The sequence below is a fragment of the Anabas testudineus genome, chromosome 22 (genome assembly GCF_900324465.2).
Source record: "Anabas testudineus chromosome 22, fAnaTes1.2, whole genome shotgun sequence".
NCBI lineage: Eukaryota > Metazoa > Chordata > Actinopteri > Anabantiformes > Anabantidae > Anabas > Anabas testudineus.
Window position 1 is genome coordinate 8,937,866 of NC_046630.1, and position 17,727 is coordinate 8,955,592.

General features: G+C 39.9%; 2 protein-coding genes across 5 annotated transcripts; one reads left to right on the forward strand and one right to left on the reverse strand.

The window, feature by feature from the left end:
• Positions 1–275: 275 nt before the first annotated feature.
• tmem30b (transmembrane protein 30B) lies at positions 276–3,899 on the reverse strand. Of its 2 annotated transcripts, none has more exons than XM_026339240.1 (8): positions 3,794–3,899; positions 3,101–3,293; positions 2,907–3,014; positions 2,690–2,797; positions 2,498–2,588; positions 2,257–2,394; positions 1,953–2,159; positions 276–1,362 (listed from the first exon to the last, which is right to left on the reverse strand). In XM_026339240.1, the coding sequence occupies exons 2-8, from the start codon at positions 3,287–3,289 to the stop codon at positions 1,184–1,186; spliced, it is 1,020 nt and encodes a 339-aa protein (XP_026195025.1). In that variant the 5' UTR covers positions 3,290–3,293; positions 3,794–3,899; the 3' UTR covers positions 276–1,183. The 2 variants fall into 2 exon arrangements, with proteins under 2 accessions (XP_026195025.1, XP_026195024.1); XM_026339239.1 differs by having other exon boundaries at positions 3,709–3,805.
• An 81-nt stretch (positions 3,900–3,980) lies between these two features.
• kdm1a (lysine (K)-specific demethylase 1a) lies at positions 3,981–16,250 on the forward strand. Of its 3 annotated transcripts, none has more exons than XM_026339236.1 (23): positions 3,981–4,062; positions 4,360–4,489; positions 5,249–5,285; positions 5,864–6,154; positions 6,446–6,614; positions 6,754–6,887; positions 6,990–7,068; positions 7,159–7,251; positions 7,340–7,446; positions 7,570–7,651; positions 7,984–8,078; positions 8,991–9,008; positions 9,576–9,718; positions 9,853–9,943; positions 10,298–10,432; positions 11,769–11,842; positions 12,393–12,504; positions 12,727–12,859; positions 12,948–13,135; positions 13,729–13,843; positions 14,049–14,176; positions 14,700–14,846; positions 15,187–16,250. In XM_026339236.1, exons 3-23 carry the CDS (start codon positions 5,256–5,258, stop codon positions 15,385–15,387), a joined length of 2,565 nt encoding a protein of 854 aa, XP_026195021.1. In that variant the 5' UTR covers positions 3,981–4,062; positions 4,360–4,489; positions 5,249–5,255; the 3' UTR covers positions 15,388–16,250. The 3 variants fall into 3 exon arrangements, with proteins under 3 accessions (XP_026195021.1, XP_026195022.1, XP_026195023.1); XM_026339237.1 differs by having other exon boundaries at positions 6,449–6,614; positions 15,187–15,387; XM_026339238.1 differs by lacking the exon at positions 5,249–5,285 and having other exon boundaries at positions 15,187–15,387.
• The last annotated feature ends 1,477 nt before the right edge of the window (positions 16,251–17,727 follow it).

Consider the following 17,727-nt stretch of genomic DNA (forward strand, 5'->3'; position numbering starts at 1 on the left):
TCAAGAAATTATAATTATTATAACAATACATTTTACACGCTAATTAAGCCTAACTATTTGTATATATTAAATAGCCAGCACACCACTTGCCCATGCTTTTAATGAATCTTACAAATGTTTTTTTCTGATTACGTTGTAAAACACATTTGTAAAAACATTTAAATGTTGCAATTTAAATTGCAAAAATGTTTAAGCTTTCAAAAAAAAAAAAAAAAACATATGTAAAATCAGAACACCCGTATTACCATAGAACAAAGAGAGTAAGCAGGGCAAAATGATGGTTTCTGTTTTTTTATTGAATAAATAAAGAACATTAAGTAAAATGTAACGTTAAAAGAAAAACTGTTCCAAGTATATAGAACAGAGCATAAGCTGGATATTCTCTACACCAAATTCCTGAGTTAGCAGAGCAATATATTGATTCTTTAAACATTAATTTGCAATTTATGCTATACATCCCACACAAATAAAATGTAACTTCTTGTCAAGTATCAAATGGCTATTACACTATTTATGGCTTTGACATTGTTAGTGACCATTTTATGATAATGAAAGTTAAGAAATACAGTTAAAAGACTTCCCTAAGCCAAAATAACAAAGTGAAAAATCTGAGCAGCTTTAACTGGGACATTTCAGAATTCACAAAAGAGCAAATGCAGGTCTATTTTTGTCAGACAACCATTAGCATGATCACAGTTCACATCGATTCTGCTTTGTCTCTTGTTGTATATTCCACTCTTAGGATTGAGAGTACACATTTGTTGGTAGAAATACAAAAGTATAACTCTCACTGTAGTGGACTTGACATAAATGAATGACTGGTGTTTCAGTGTCTTAGGACATGCAAGAACAAGAGCCAAATTTCACAGATGTGCTTTCTGAAAAAGCACATGTATGTATATAGGAAAGTATTACAGTATCTACAAAGCAAGTTCCTATTGTACAGTCAATGCTCCAGTGGCCAATCCTGCATTACAAAATGACACCAGGTTTCTTGAGAGAAAATCTTCATACCTTCAGGATTAATTTGATATAGTTGAAAGTACAGTGATGGATATTATTTGCATCCTCCTCTTTATGTAAGAACCGAGCAGTGCTTTCATCATCCAATCCATCAATTTAAAAAAAAAAGAAAAAATAGGGTAGATGAACTCCTGTTCAAATACAGTCCATGACCAGATGATTATTCCTCATCAGAGAACTTGAATTTAGCATAGACGATGAGCATGACTAGGGACATTACAACGCACATTGATCCAATCACTAGATAGGCAATGCCCAGGAAGTCATTCCTGCCACCCATCCAGGACACGTTGCTGAACACTACCTTCTTTGCGCCCCCAAAGCTCAGAACAGGATAGTCTGGGAGACAAAATGTTAAGGACACATACAAAGAATGGAAATACAGAGAACTACAGAAAACCAAAGCTGGCCTGTCAATGGTAATATTCACTGAAGCATTAAATATATAAAATATATCTCTAAGGACTATTAATCTGGCATGACACAAATCAAGTGCACTCAAAATCTCCTCCTCCCAATGACAAAGGGGTTTACACAAGCCATGTCCAAGTAAACACTGATCAGTCATGTAAAAAAACTATTTGCCTACGTCATTTACTTATCTAAAAAAAATTTGCTTGTTTTTTTCTCACCTCAGAAAACACTTGAGTCATTGTTGACTCCACCCAATGGATAAAAAAACAGAAGTCCCAGCTCGTAAAACAAGTCAGACAAAGCTAGTGCTGGTGTAACATAACAACACATGGCCATTTTAATGTTTGACCCCTACTAATCTAGCCCCTAATCTTCAGCTATGGATGGACCATTAAAACCACTGAAATAGTCTGCTTGTGTCAACAACCGTGGGTACTGGGTGCATGGTGCCACTTGTAAAAGATCAAAACTCCATCATTTAAATAATCGTATAATATATTTATGTAAAAGGATACTGTAGTTAATTTTGAGGGTGTAGTTTCCAGCTGGCAGACCCTGTGCATAATCCCCCTGTGTGATTCGTCGATACAGCTTTCTGAAATTTGGCAGGGCTGCCCTCCTCATCCACACCAGGAAATCCTGGTTGGTGAAGCCATTGTTGTTACTGTCTGTAAGGTCCAACTCGTAAGCAGGGTTGGGCCAAAATAGGGGTTTCACAGTATCTGAAAGTAACATCATTAAACAGATATCAGGATTTTCAACAGTCTGCATCATACAGTAGCACTGCTTAAAAACAACGGATGAGTTAAAAGTTGCTACTGTTGAAGGCGTTCTTCAGAGGGCTGACACTGGGGTTTCTGTATTTGATGCTGTAGTCTGTCCACCAAGCAATCCCTTTACCATCCAAGGGCACCTCCTTGTTTGTTCCATTGACAATCTGATACAGCACGAATGTGTCTTTAAAGACAACAACATGACACAAAAAAGAAAGAATTAACAAATAAAGAATGAATACATCCTACAGCAAATAAAAATAGTTTGCTTAGATACATTTACAAACCATTGAACATGCTGTTTGCTATTGAGCCACATGGTACGATTGGTTTGTTGCTGCTGTCATACTGGTAGGGAGAACAGGAACTACTAGGACTCTTCAAAAGAGAGAAGAAGTGTTTTTCCCGGTTTGAAATGGAGAAATCTAGGCTGTGTGTGTTTCTCTGTATTACTGATGTTCAGTATTTTCTCAACTCACTGTAAAGTATGTCAGGTCTCCAAACAGCTGGTTGTCATCTTTGGAAACTCCATATTTTCTGTGGTTCTGGAAGTAGTTGGACAAGCCATAATAAAAGAACACGGGCCCCTGTAGAGGAAAAACAGCATCACAAAAACAGGGTAAAGACAAAGGCGTATAGTTCGTCTTGACAAATTATAAAATACTATTTGTGTGTGTACTGTGAGCAAATCGCTACCTTAAAGAGAGTGTCAATGGAGAAGTTCATGTTGCACACACAGTTATTGACATTGGCGTTAGTGCAGGTGTAACACGGGGACGTTGTTTGAACTCCAGTGTAGTCAATCTGTGTGGGGAAAGAACAAGAAAGGTTATTATTCATTTTTGAACTGTTCAGCTCATATCACGCAAGACTCATTCATGCTTCCATACCTCCAACACCTGGATGCTCTTTGAGGTAATAAACAGGGCAACACCAATGCCGATGAAGGCTGCACCAATAATAAAAAACCCTGGGATAACAATGCCAGCGGAGAGCATAGGCTGCCATGCCGGAAGCCTCTGCTGTGTGAAGGCGGTGTTGTCAGGCCGGTTGGCTGACTCCTGCTCTTGTTTCACCATTTTCCTGTTAAAGCAGGACACATTGTTAATCAGCTCACCAGTTTTTAACCACACTGTTACTGTAGTGTGTTTACAGCATTACTTTAAGTGTAGCCTATTATATTATACACAGACATGGCAATTGGTAAAATGGTGAAACAGTCCCTAGTGTAGCCTAAGTAAATGAGCCTCGATTCAGTGATCTAACAATAAAGACGCACCCATTCGTTTCTTTTCACTTTTAGTGAGTTACTGTTCATTTTGAGTTAATATCGACCTTTGCAGAAGGTCGCAATACTACTAACTCATCCAAAACCCAACACAATCCAACCCAACCACAATTAAACGTTTCCTGCAAAAAAAAAAAAAAAAAATCCTTAAATTGAATTACCAGCAACACCCAGATTAGTCAAGAGCAACACAAAGACCAGCGGACTGACCTTTCGCTCATTTTGCTTTCAAGAGAAAAGTTGAGGCACAAACACATATAAGTAATAAGTTCGATTTACATCAGGCGCTACTTACACAGACACACGGATAAAATGGAGAAACGGCGTCAACACAACATTGGTAAACTTCCCTGAGTTGACGTGACTGAGCAGAACACCTTTACCTGTCCTCCCCCACTGCCCATCCTTTCTTATCTCGTGGTGACGTCACGGTGCCTGCAGGGCTGAGACGATCCGCTCTAGGATCAGTTTGTTCGTTCCTCAAAAACAAAAAACTAAGCCCTCAGCCACGAAAGACAACCTGAAAACCTGATTAAACAAAGAAATGGCTGCTCACAACAATTGGTAAGGTGTGGCACAAAAATCTGATTCCGGGTTCTGGGAAGGTTGAAATATATATATCTATATATATTTAAACACTTTAAAAGATACATTAGTGCGAATGGGCACACTCGCAGTAGTAGTAGTACTAGTAGTATTTCCACACACACACTGTGTTTTAAATTGTCTTTGTTCGATTTTTTGCCCGATCTGTTTTTAAACCGCAAACATTATTTTTGTTGTTGTTTTGTTATTTTGAACAAATATTCATGCACTGCGGTTGAGCCAGTAATAAATCTCCGCCTTCTTTTTGATTGACAGTTCTTTTGACCAATCATCTTCCTGAGTGATACTGCGTAATGTTTTCGGTCCACCAATCACCAAATGCTACATTGAGAGGCGGACCTGCTGCTTTGCCGTCTTTGTGTTGACATCCTCAGAGGATAGAGAGGTAATATTAATATTTTCCACGTTTTATGCCTACATTTTTTTCATGAAACAGCCATTCACGATGTAGGAAAGTTTATTATTCCACATCCTTTTGCAAGCGAGGTCGGCGTTTTGTTCTTCACTGAGTCGCACCTGCTACTGTGCCGCTGTTGGTGCTAGCAATTGTCTATTGTTAGCTGCGTTAGCTTACGTAGCATGCTCTCCTAACATAAATTGAAAGGATACACTTTAGAATTGTTTCACATCTATGTTTGCGTTGCAGCTTTCGTTGCAGTGATTTATAATAAGCGTCATAGTTTGCTCAGATATGCTACCTGCTCGCTTCCAAGAACACAAAGCTAGCGTTACTGTCGGCTAACGCAAGCTAACGTTTATAGCTGTGCCATTCTGCTGCTAGCTTTACAGTTAGCTAACTAGTTAGCTAATGCTAGTCCATTGATTAAATAGTTATTAACGAAATACTAACGTACCCGTCACAACAAAGCATACTGACAGCTACTGCTACGCATTTCAATTTTAATTCAATTAACCAAGAACCGTTTTTTTCTAGTATATATTTTACTTGACTAATTTATTTAAGGTCTTGATGATAGGGGATCCACGGTGAGACACGTTTTATTTGCTTATTGTTGATTTATGTTATTTGATTTTCGACACATTTAACTACATCCGATTACATTTAATATAATTTTAAAGGCCAAAGGTTTGATCAATGGGTCCTGTTCGTAACGATATTTCTGATTCTGTCTTCATTTCTTAGTGTTTGAATGGATATTACCAGGTGCACGGAGAAATGGGTAAAACAAGATAAGGTTATTGTACCATGGAGCCCACATCTCATAAAACCATGACATTCATGCACAATTAATATTATTTTAATCATTCAATGATACAGATATAACATTTTTGCGTGACACATTCCCCAAAACCCCAAGTATTTTATTGCTGCTAGACTTTAGTAGCAGGTGCTGTCACTAGTTCATTTTCCAACAACATTGACCAGTTTAGTTAGTGTGGGGGAAAAAAAGCACTAGTATGTGACCTTGATAACCATTTGGCATATATTTTGTTGGTTTTATTTATGTTAAATGTTAAGTTTTATTTTTCCAACACAACACATTTCTGTGATATTCGTTTTTGGGAATGCCATATGCCATAAGAAAACATGTAAAATTGTTAACACACAACCAACCATATTTCATCATGTTTGCTCTGTGTTTTAGGAATATTTGTAGTAGTTATTTTTCATTGATTATAACATATTGTCATTACTCTGCTGAGACATTACCATGTCACGTAAAAAATATTGTAACATGGGCTGTTGTATGTTTTATTTTTAAGACTTTAGCCTAATTTATCTTTCCCCTTTGTTCAGGAGAGGCCTCCAACATCCTCCATAATGCTGTCTAGCAAGAAGTCAGATGCTGGCTCCTCTTCCTCCTCCTCCTCTTCTTCTGCTGGAGCAGTTGGGGGTGATAGAGCTCCAATATCAGATGCCCAGACTGGTCTGTCAGCATCTGGAGGAGCTATGGATGCAAAAAAGAAGGAGAGGTCATCCCCTAGTGGGGAACCTGTAAGTGGGCCTTTGCCCCACCAGTCAGGCCCTGGGGGAGCGGACCAGGACTCAGCTGAAGTCCGCAGGACGAGTCGACGCAAGCGAGCAAAAGTAAACATTTTAGATTTTTGTAAGCTTAGGGAGGAAAGATTGTTTTTTTATTATTTTAATTGAATTTGACTGTGGAAAAATTCTCACTTAAGTCTCAGGTTCTCACTTGCGTGCGTACACCAGTGGACATCAAAAACGAAAGTAATTTTTTGGAGAAATTTTATTTGACGTTTATTGTATTTGTTTCTTACTTCCAAAATGTGTTGGTACTTTTTAAGTGAATTGTGATCACTCGACTAATCAGAGTTGGTAATGCTGGTTTTAATGATGCTTTTATTGTGCCTACTGTTGCAGGTGGAGTACCGTGAGATGGATGAGAGCCTGGCCAATCTGTCAGAGGATGAATATTACTCTGAGGAGGAGAGGAATGCCAAAGCAGAAAAAGAGAGGAAGCAGGTCATCCCTCCTCCTGCTCCACCAGTAGAGGAAGAGAATGACAGCGAACCAGAGGAACCATCTGGTGAGTGTGAATCTTGAGGCTTTATGCCATGAGAGTGGAATGGAATTTATCACTCTATTTTAAGAGTTTAAAGCTCTTATAAAACTTCTGAACTTAATATTTCATGAAGTTGAGTGTTAAACAGAATGTTAAATTTTAGGTGTTGAAGGGGCTGCTTTCCAGAGCCGTCTTCCCCATGATCGCATGACATCCCAGGAGGCTGCCTGCTTTCCTGACATCATCAGTGGTCCCCAGCAGACTCAGAAGGTCTTCCTATACATTCGTAACCGTACAGTAAGTGCCAATCTAAACACCGTACTTTATGTTGAAAAGACTACAGGCTGATTGTTTTCATATGTACTGCACCCCATATTTATTAATCTTAACCTCATTCAGCTTCAATTGTGGCTGGACAACCCTAAGATCCAGCTGACGTTTGAAGCCACAGCACAGCAGCTTGAAGCTCCATATAACAGTAAGACATAAAATTGATTAAAAACCTTTTTTCATATGAGTTGCTCTTATACAAAAGTTGAGATTTAATGCACTTTTATTCTCTTTTTAGGTGATGCTGTGCTGGTCCACAGAATACACAGCTACTTAGAAAGACATGGGCTTATTAACTTTGGCATTTACAAGAGGGTCAAACCCTTACCCAGTGAGTTCTACTGGCTATTGTGACTTGTAGACTTTGAATTTTCAATGGTGTAGTGATACCTAATTGATGCATTCCCTGCTTGTTCCAGCTAAGAAGACTGGGAAGGTTATAGTCATTGGTGGAGGTGTGTCTGGCCTAGCTGCAGCCAGACAGCTGCAGAGCTTTGGGATGGATGTTACAGTATTGGAAGCCAGGGTAGGTCACAATAACTATTAATTGATATACTTTTTTTTAATCTGTTAAAACTAATACCAAATAATTTTAATGGTTTTACCATATTACAGTAGAAAAGTTTAACTTATTTTTCTTTCCATGCAGGACCGTGTTGGAGGGAGAGTGGCCACATTCAGGAAGGGCAACTATGTTGCTGATCTGGGAGCCATGGTGGTGACAGGACTAGGTAAGTTAATTACCAAATTAAGTTAATTTTAATTAATTAATTAATTTATTTATTTATTTATTGTTTAGCACATCATTAAGTCAAACAATTTAAGACACTTTTTGTTTCCTGTTGCTTGCCATTAAGCGGTTTTTCATTGTCATGAAAACATGCATTTAGATCTCAGTTGCACATAAATTGGGGCTGCTGCCAGTTCAGAGTATGTTTTTTATTCCCCCGTAGAGATTCTGCACTGACTTACATCCACCTGTAGAGGGTGACATAGCACCTGTGTAGGTAGAGCACCTGTGCATGCTGTGTCACTGTCTGTGTTTGTGTATTTGCTTAAACAGGGGGAAATCCCATGGCAGTCATAAGTAAGCAGGTTAACATGGAGCTGGCCAAGATCAAACAGAAGTGCCCACTTTATGAAGCCAATGGCCAGGCTGTGAGTATAATGAAATCATTAATCAATAAACTGTGTTGCCTCTCTTCTATTGTTCTGCTGTGGTTAAATATTTATGGTAGAAGTAAAAAGAAAAAAGCAAAAATCACACATTTTCTTGTGAAGCCAAGCGAATATGACACAGCTTGATAGATGGCTAGAAGCTAATGGCAGCAGAGGGAAGAATGTGATTTAATCTAGCCAGGTGATGCTTGACAAATATGTGCCTGCTTCAGTCATACTGATGATTTCAGCTTTGCATTAGTTCTCTTACAGTTAATCTCAAGATTAACCATTATCTTTGCAGTGTAGCTACAGATATGTGTATTCAAATTAAAATTTTCAATCTAGGGCCTTGTGTTGTTTACTTCCTTTGCCAGGCGACGCTTATGTATGCAAAAGAAGTCTCTCTTGGCACTAAAGTGGTCTGTGTTTAACTTTATAGGCAGTCTTTTACCCCATTGTTGTCCTGGGGCTGAGATCTGGCTTTCAATGAGCCACAAAAGCACAGTGACTGGTGGATTCATTTAACTGCTTACCCTTAAAGCTTCAGTTCCTTTTGGGGCAAAGCAGAACCAAAAACAGATCTAAACTAATGGAAACACATTGGAAATGAGGAGTATTTTTTTCCTCTCATTTTTGGTCTGTCTGTCAAGTGGCACCAACAGTAGCGGGATGTTTAGGTTTTTGGGGAACGTCCATTGAAGTGGAAACTAGCCAGTCTCTTGAAGCATTAACATCATGTGTAACTGGTTTCCTTCTCCACAGGAACAGTAAAATTAAATGTACATGTTTTACCTTTGTGCAAATATGCTTGAGGTTAAAGTTGTTTACTTAATATGTTTTCTCTCTCTCCCTCTCTCCCCCACCCCCCTTCCACCTTGTCCATGTACATCATATGGTGAACTACTAAAGGGCGAACGGTGCACAAGTGTATGTACTGGTTTATTAATACATTTCTCAAATTTGAATCACTTTTAAAATTGAACATTCCATCTTCATCCAGTTTTACTCAGAATTTCTTATTTCATGTAGAACACAGGAAAAGAAAATAATGAGAGTTTATTTTTCTAGACCCCTAATGTAGGACATGACAGTTGAATGATTACAATGAAAATCTTAGTTACAATTTTTATTTAACACCATTCATCCTTTACATCTTACTACGTGGACTCTGATTGTTTGGGTAGAAACAATTCTTCATACTAATCATAGATTGAGTGTTGCACTAAGATGTTTTCTCCAAAACAGTTATGGTGTCCCAGCATGGTATTTCTTTTAAGGGGCATTGACTGTTTTATTTATGCTTTTTTCTGCTTACAGAAGTTAGAGATTTAAATTTAAGTATAGACTGAAAAGAATTACGGACTGGTTTACAAGTGCAGTAACTTCTACCAAAACATAAAAACGTTTAGTGACATTCTGAGAAAAAGATGAACCAGAAAACATTTAGTAGTTGTAAGAGGCTTACATGCTTTTCAATTCTATGTATGTATCTAGGTGCCAAAAGAAAAAGATGAGATGGTGGAGCAAGAGTTCAACAGATTGCTGGAGGCCACCTCCTACCTCAGCCACCAGCTGGACTTTAACTTCCTCAACAATAAGCCTGTTTCTCTTGGACAAGCTCTGGAGGTGGTCATACAGTGAGTATGGTGCAAGCTTTGTGAACTCACACAAAGGAGATGATGTCAGATGAATCCTGCACATGTGGACTCAAGAAAGATGTGTATGCAGACACATGCAAACGCTATCTCTAATTTTGTGTTTGTGTGTGCAGGTTGCAGGAGAAACATGTAAAAGACGAGCAAATAGAGCACTGGAAGAAGATTGTAAAGACTCAGGAAGATCTCAGGGATCTTCTCAACAAGGTACATGTAAATTGCATGCATGCTGCCATTAACAGTTGCCATTTTTTATTTATTGTGGAGTTGTGGTGATCAAATTCAAATTTTAGAAAGTGTTGTTTTTTCGCATGGTTGTATGAAAAAACTCTTAATTGAAAACAATACAACCTCCAACTGGCTTAACAGTTGTAGCTAGGTGCAGAAAGAACTGATGACACTGTTATGAGTACTATTATGGGAGGAAAAGCAGGCTTGAGACTGGAACACAGATGGCTGAAATTCCAGTGACCACATTGGTCAGTTTTCAAATTCCACCTACTTTCCTGTCAGCCACCATCATCTCATGGTTTCCTTTAATTCTCTTTCTTGTCTGCTCAGATGGTGACCACTAAGGAACGGATTAAGGAGCTCCATCAGCAGTACAAAGAGGCCAGCGAAGTCAAACCACCCAGAGATATCACAGCTGAGTTCTTGGTGAAGAGCAAGCACCGTGACCTCACTGCACTCTGCAAAGTGAGCTCAAACTCTTATTTCGGATAAAAAGAGAAAAACGATCATCTAAAGTAATAAGAAAATGCTCTCATGTGACCTATAGATTTTCAAGCTGTGAGTAGTTATCTAGACTGGTTGTTGTCCATTACAGATTCCTATGTGACACTTTGATTACTTCCTCCGTTCTCCTGGACCAGGCAAAAATCAGACTATAGACCTCAAAATAATCTAGTCAAAGCAGTTAAGTTTAAAAGCTAACTATTTCCAGCTGTGTTTTGTGATGTTAAAGGCATTACATAGCGTCTGTGTTTGCAGGTTGAACCTCTTTGAACCAGTGCTAGATTTCCTGGGTTGATTATTAGGTGTATCCACAGGACAGAAGATCTCAGAAGCACAGACAAGCTTCTGAAAAATAACATAATTCAGAAAAGATCAAATCATTTGAAGAAGTGTTGTTATTATGAATAAGTAATGGCATGACAAAGGGTGTCTTATGGGATACTAGGTCAGGTTTGATGCCTCACAGAGTTTTTAATGCTGTGCTACTTAAGTAAACTAGACAGGCTGTGTTTATGTGGTTTAATGCTTTGGTATTATTAGAGTGAGTGCTGCTGTTTTATTTTTGGTGCAGACAAATCACCTCCACTACTATGCTGCTATGTGTGTATTTTAGATGGGGCTTTTAGTTGGTTTAAACACAGCTGGTGTCTGAACTGGATTTGTCTGCTACCCATCCGCTGTTGGAGAAACCACTTCAAGACCGTGAATCACGGTCTGATTGTCTTTATGTCTGCAGATGTACACACTCATTTTCAGCATGGATGAATGCACATAAGAGCGTGTGTTTGTGTGCACATGACATGCATAGCTACACTAAATGACAAGGTTTTAATGCTAGTAAAAGCATGTTGATCTGTAGACAGTTTTGTTGGGATGTTTTTAAGTATTTTTCTCAGGTCAGCTTGTTAGCCTAGAGGCATCATTAACAAGTTAAATGTTCTAGACTTGACTCGGTATAGCTTGGTAGGTGGTATTAGCAGACTTCACGTTGCTGATAAACAGGTTGAGTCAGCCCTTTCTCCTTCTGCTTTCTACGTGACCTGAAACCCTCTGGGTGTGTACCTTGTAAAAACATGGACACACATACACACACACACATTATTTACTAGTAGTGAAAGGTGTCAGCAGCTCTTAATTCAGTTTTTTGGTAACAAACTCAATTGTATACATCTATAATCTAATATTTTTGATTGTTATGTACTACAAATAAGATCCCACAATAATTGTGCAGCATCCCACCAGTTACACCATAAGGATGAAATTACTATCTCCTTGCTGTCTTCTTGTCCTTGTGTAGGAGTATGATGAGTTGGTGGAGATGCAGGTCAAACTGGAGGAGAAGTTACAGGAGCTGGAGGCCAATCCACCGAGGTAACTCATCCCTGTGCATTTTTCTTAACTGCTATTGTTTATTTTATTTTATTCAAAAAACTTTTTTGTCTCATATTAATTTATGTACCATGATGAAAACTCTTTTTCTGATGTTGCAGCCATTTATTTATTTCATACCTAAAAAAAAATTCTGTGGTGCATTTCTGATCCTCTGTGGCTTTTAATCACTCATTTGAATCCAGCTGGGAGCAGACACATCAGCAACGTGTTGTCCTGCTTTGATTCAGTACATTATTCTTATCTCTACAAGAGCTGTTTTATCCATTTCTCCAATCAGAATGCAGCAGAAGTGCTTTATGTGCTTATTGGAGCCCTAAAGCAATTAGCAACGGATTGTTGTGCACTGTGCCACTTTGCCTGTTTTTTGTTTTTTTTAATTGAATGTTATGTGCTTAACTGTGTTATTACATCAGCAGAGTTGAGCTTTTCTAGCTTGCACATGAATGAACTTGTCCCATTTCTATCTGACTTATCTGAATAGCTGTCAGTTTACATCAGCATGTCTCTTTCCTTCCTGTCTTTCCCACAGTGATGTTTACCTGTCATCCAGGGATCGGCAGATCCTAGACTGGCATTTTGCCAACTTGGAGTTTGCCAACGCTACACCCCTCTCCACTCTTTCTCTCAAGCATTGGGATCAGGTACGTGCATGTACCCATTTTGAAATGTCATAACTAATTAGTCCTTTCATTGGTCTTACATTGTGAAAACACTCTTAGGATCCCATATGCATAGAAAGTTAAAGGTTTAGGTATGAGATACTCCATGAGCATCACTGACCAGTATGTTTTATTATATTTAGAGGTTTATGGTTTGGTTATGGTTTATTTACCAGGATAACTGGTTATTTTGTTCATTCACAGGATGATGATTTTGAATTTACTGGTAGTCATCTGACAGTAAGGAATGGTTACTCTTGTGTTCCTGTGGCCCTGGCTGAGGGTTTGGACATCAAACTAAACACAGCAGTGCGGCAGGTCAGATACACAGCATCTGGTAAGTGCTCAGAACTGCATTATGGATTTCTTTATTAATGCTCATATGTCCAATGTATATCAATCAATGTCATCCGTTTATTTTCCAGGCTGTGAGGTGATAGCTGTCAACACTCGCTCTACGACCCAGACCTTCATATATAAGTGTGATGCTGTCCTGTGCACCCTGCCCCTCGGCGTGCTGAAGCAGCAGCCCCCTGCTGTGCAGTTTGTTCCCCCGCTGCCTGAGTGGAAGACATCTGCCATACAGAGGATGGGCTTTGGCAACCTTAACAAGGTATCATTTTCTGTTGAGCTTAATAATTGATAACTTAGCATCCCTGCAGAATCCAGCTGATACACGTGTTACCTTTTTCTGTCTCGTCTTCCTTTGATAAATCCATTTAGTTGTTGTTATACAGCTCTGATTTCCCCTCTGTCCTCTAAAGACATGGCATGGTTTTGTGGCTACGTCCTGGTTTATTGCTCAAATGGAAGATGGAGGGGCGGCGCGAGAGGGTGGCATGGGTAGCGTGTGAGGAGAGGGATTCTGAGCCTGTTAGCATGCAATGGAAAGAATTTTTGCCTTCACTTTTTGCTTTCACGTCAGTAATCCCATCAGAGTGCTCATTCTGCATCACTCCAGTTCTTGCATTCTGTCTCTCTTGCAGAGTATCATCTGCAGCAGAGTAGTTTATCTCCTAATTGTGCTGCAGAGGACAGTGCTGCATTATTATGCAATCTGAGCTGCTACTATTCCTCTACCTCCAGCAGAGGGCGCTCTACCATTGCCACGGCCATAACTTGTCCTGGCAGTAAATGTGCTGAACATGAGATGTACTTCACAGACAATTGAGCTTTCGACTGTTCTGTCTTCTTTACTGCCTTAAGGTGGTGTTGTGTTTCGACCGCGTGTTCTGGGATCCAAGTGTGAACCTGTTTGGCCATGTCGGCTCAACTACAGCAAGTCGGGGGGAACTCTTCCTCTTCTGGAACCTGTATAAAGGTGACAATGCCACACTATATCTTTTTATTACATTTGGATAATTCATCATTTTTGACTCTGCACCACTTTTCTTTATATCTCAACAATACCCTCATGCAAAGTGATACAGTATGGATCAGTTTCCTGTTTATATTATATATACCTTGCCTTTCTCTATAAAAATCTACCAAAGGTATCAATAACCAATTGTGTCTTTTGTTGTCAGCCCCAATCCTACTGGCTCTGATGGCCGGTGAGGCCGCTGGCATCATGGAGAACATCAGTGATGACGTTATTGTCGGGCGATGCCTGGCCATTCTCAAAGGAATATTTGGAAGCAGCTCTGTACCACAGGTATGCGTTTGTACATCGTCTCCGACGAGCACTAGAAACTTGCCATTACATTAATTTGACATGTGTATGGCATTTGTTTTTCCATCTATCTTAACCTTGACCTTTTACTTTGAGTTGTTCTTTCAGTTTCTCCACATACCAAACTGTTTATACATCTCAATTTGACAAAGCTGGCAGTTTTAACTTTATTATGTTTTTTGTTTACAGAGGCGTAGTGATAGATTATATTTTCAGCTCAATCATGGGGTGTTTTTTTTCTCCAGTACTTTAAGTGGAATGTCAAATTCATTGACCTCCATAACCATAACTTTACGCCAAGAGCATATGTGAAAGGCACTTGCAAGTAGAGTCGTATCCAAACCACACGTCATTATAAATCATTTGCTTATGGGTTCAGATGGGATAAAATAATAAGCATGGAAGCCAGCACTGAAACTATTCGCCATCCAGCTGTTTACAGGTCCCTCTAATATCATCATGGAAACTCCTAAAAAGTCTGTGTTGTTGTTTGTTGTCATGGTAGCCAAAGGAAACTGTAGTCACTCGATGGCGAGCCGACCCCTGGGCACGGGGCTCCTACTCCTACGTTGCAGCAGGTTCTTCGGGTAACGACTATGACCTTATGGCACAGCCCATCACACCTGGCCCCGCTATTCCAGGAGCCTCGCAGGTAAACATGCATACACTCAAGGAAAGAGTCCTCTCTGCACGGGTTTGAGTGAGAATGTGAGTGTGTGAGAAAGTGAGGAAGAGAAGGCATCACAGCCGCCCACAATATTCAACCAAACCAAAGCAGAGCAGTTTATCCCAACACAGATGTTTTTTGGCTGTTTTGATGTTGCCATGCTGATTGATGTGAACAAATCTAATGTATGTGTAGACTGATGACTTCTGGCAGTTTACTACCACACATTCCCCCTCTCACCAATCCCCTCCTTTGTTTTAACTCTTTATAATGTTGAGACAATCCAACTTCGATCTCAGTGAGGGTTTTCTTCTTCTCCTTTCAGCCTGTCCCCCGCCTGTTCTTCGCTGGTGAGCACACCATCAGGAATTACCCCGCTACAGTTCATGGCGCCCTGCTCAGCGGGCTCCGGGAGGCCGGGCGCATCGCAGATCAGTTCCTGGGTGCCATGTACACGCTGCCCAGACAGGCCACTCCCACAGCTGCCAGTAACCCTCAGCAGTCTCAGCCCACCCCCAGCGTCTGAAACGGTCTTTCCCAGTTTCTGCCAATTCAAGACTGTCTGACAAATATAGCAGTTCATGAGAAAGGTTGGGCCATACACAGCTGACATATCTGTGTTTGAAACATCTTGGAAATCCCAACTTTGCCTGTTTGCCTTCAGTCTAAAATATTGACACCTTTAAAGATTATTTTATGTTTTATTTATACTGTGGTTCTTTCATTGGAGCATTCCTAACAAAATGTGAGACTATACATACAGTATACTTAGATTTATCCAATAGAAACAGACATCACCTACAATAAACACTGGTCTATCTTTAAAAACCAGGAATACATCCAAATTGTATTGCACACTGCTGTAATAAAACATATTACACTTTATAAATGTGCGATTTCCAAGTCTTAAAAGAGAAGCATGGCATTATCTTTGGTACTCGGAGTGATTTAGTGTATATGATCCCATGTGGAGTTGCAATACTCAACCTGTATTTATGTGCCCCTGTATGGACGTTAAGGAAATGCATTTACTAATTGTACACACAACCTAAAATCAGACATTCTACAAGGCAGATGACCACCTCAGTAGCACAGTCTCAATCCACTAAAGACATTTTTCCTCTGTCGTCATTCCAGAGGCTTTGTCTGTTTTGTCTTAAGACTTAAAGCATTGCTGTCTACTTTAGCTGTATGCTATAAATTTAGGTTGCAGAAAATAGTGAAAATAGTTTGTATTAAAAGCTAAAAAAGACACATATGTTGAAAGAATTGTGAATGTTTTTGTTGCCATAGCAGTTTAAGTATTTTTATTATCACATAATAGTATGTCATCACATACTTTTTTTATATTGTCAACTGTTTTGTTATTAAAAGGAGACGGAAACTGCACCTTGAATTCAATGTGTTTATTTTTGATGAATTTAGACCACAGAAGCAACTTCTTCCTGTCCTGCTACTGTATCACCTGCAGATGTGTAGCTTTCCTACATGCTTGGGCAAAAAGTAACATTGCTGCTTCTGGTTTGACCCTGCAATGACCCCCCCCTCCATCACAGGTCTGGCTGCTTCCCAGGATCTGTGGTGCCGTGTTAGGGGGATAGATGAGGGTCCCTGGCAGTAGCTACACATAGTGGGGGATCTGAATGAGGGGGAGATTAAAATGGTCAACCATGAGCTATGCGTTTTTTCTCTAGAGTTGTATTTCAGGGCTCCGTGCCCCTCTGTTTCCATGCACTCTCAAGCGTCACAGGCCTTGTTTTCCCCCAGAGCTGTGGTTATTATTATCGTGACCAAAGGAGATGTTTGATGTAACAACAGTAATTTGAGCTGGGGTTTTGGACTGCAGTACTCGGGTATTTTCACCTCCCTGGTAAACCATAGGCTCAAAGCAGTGTGTAACTGTTGACTGGTGGGATTATTTTTCTAAATGGCCTCAAGCTCACATCAACTGATTACTTGATAGAGAGGCAGAGATGCAGAAAGTCAGATAGGGAAAGTGTACGGAGTATTTTGGAGAGACCACAGCGTGTCTGAGCACATCTTGTGATTCATAGGTGTGGGATGGAACATACACAGGTAGAAACATGTCCCACAGTCTGTTAGATGTAACGTGATCATCCATAATAATCAAATTTGTAATAAATCCAGAAATTATATATTGGAGAACTAGGAACCTCCTGACTGTCCCTCTAGGGCCACCAACTGTGACATGGATTGATTGCCATAAAGTTTGTTAAACACATTGATGCCCTCCACAAAAGGAACTGTGATTGTGGTGATACTCTGTCTTTTCCTTTAATGCCACCACGTCAAAAGATAGGCCTACCTGCTAACCACCAGCTTGTAAGCATTACTGCTGTGCACATGTTAGCATTTAACTCGGAGCCCTTCTGTGCCTAATTTTACAGAGCTGCTTGTGAATAAATTACATAAAATCCTACATTCCATGTACAATTACCCAGCAAGTACCATTTAGAACGTTCTTGACCTCAACAACCCTCTGGATGCACTAACACAATCATCATCTCCCTCCGTCTTTCCTATGACACCTGTTGTAGGCAGTGAAACCTGTTTCTCATCCTCATCCTCCATTTTCCTCCTACTCCACTCGCCTGGAGTGCCACTGAATCATTTCTATGGTTGACTTCACAGCACTAATTCAGGTCAAGCATCAGCACTGAGGCTCAGGAGTACCAGGGTCCAAACAGGCACCGGTGCAGCAGGGTAACACCTCCCAGCATCTGAACTTAGCACAGATTAAACCATACCAGCAGGAGACAGTGTTAACCCCTGACTCCCAAATCCCACAAACAAATAAAGGCCTACTCTTGATTCTATTTACCAGTACTAGAGGAATACATCACAC

Excerpts from the sequence above, each read along its gene's own strand:
- tmem30b (XM_026339239.1), bottom strand. The coding sequence starts at position 3,755 with ATGTGTTTGTGCCTCAACTTTTCTCTTGAAAGCAAAATGAGCGAAAG. Across the intron at positions 3,015-3,100 it reads AGAGCATCCAGGTGTTGGAG|ATTGACTACACTGGAGTTCA; the intron begins GTATGGAAGCAT and ends TTCCCCACACAG. Across the intron at positions 2,589-2,689 it reads GAGACCTGACATACTTTACA|AGTCCTAGTAGTTCCTGTTC; the intron begins GTGAGTTGAGAA and ends TCTCTTTTGAAG.
- kdm1a (XM_026339236.1), top strand. The coding sequence starts at position 5,256 with ATGGATATTACCAGGTGCACGGAGAAATGG. Across the intron at positions 5,286-5,863 it reads CCAGGTGCACGGAGAAATGG|GAGAGGCCTCCAACATCCTC; the intron begins GTAAAACAAGAT and ends CCCTTTGTTCAG. Across the intron at positions 6,615-6,753 it reads CGAACCAGAGGAACCATCTG|GTGTTGAAGGGGCTGCTTTC; the intron begins GTGAGTGTGAAT and ends GTTAAATTTTAG.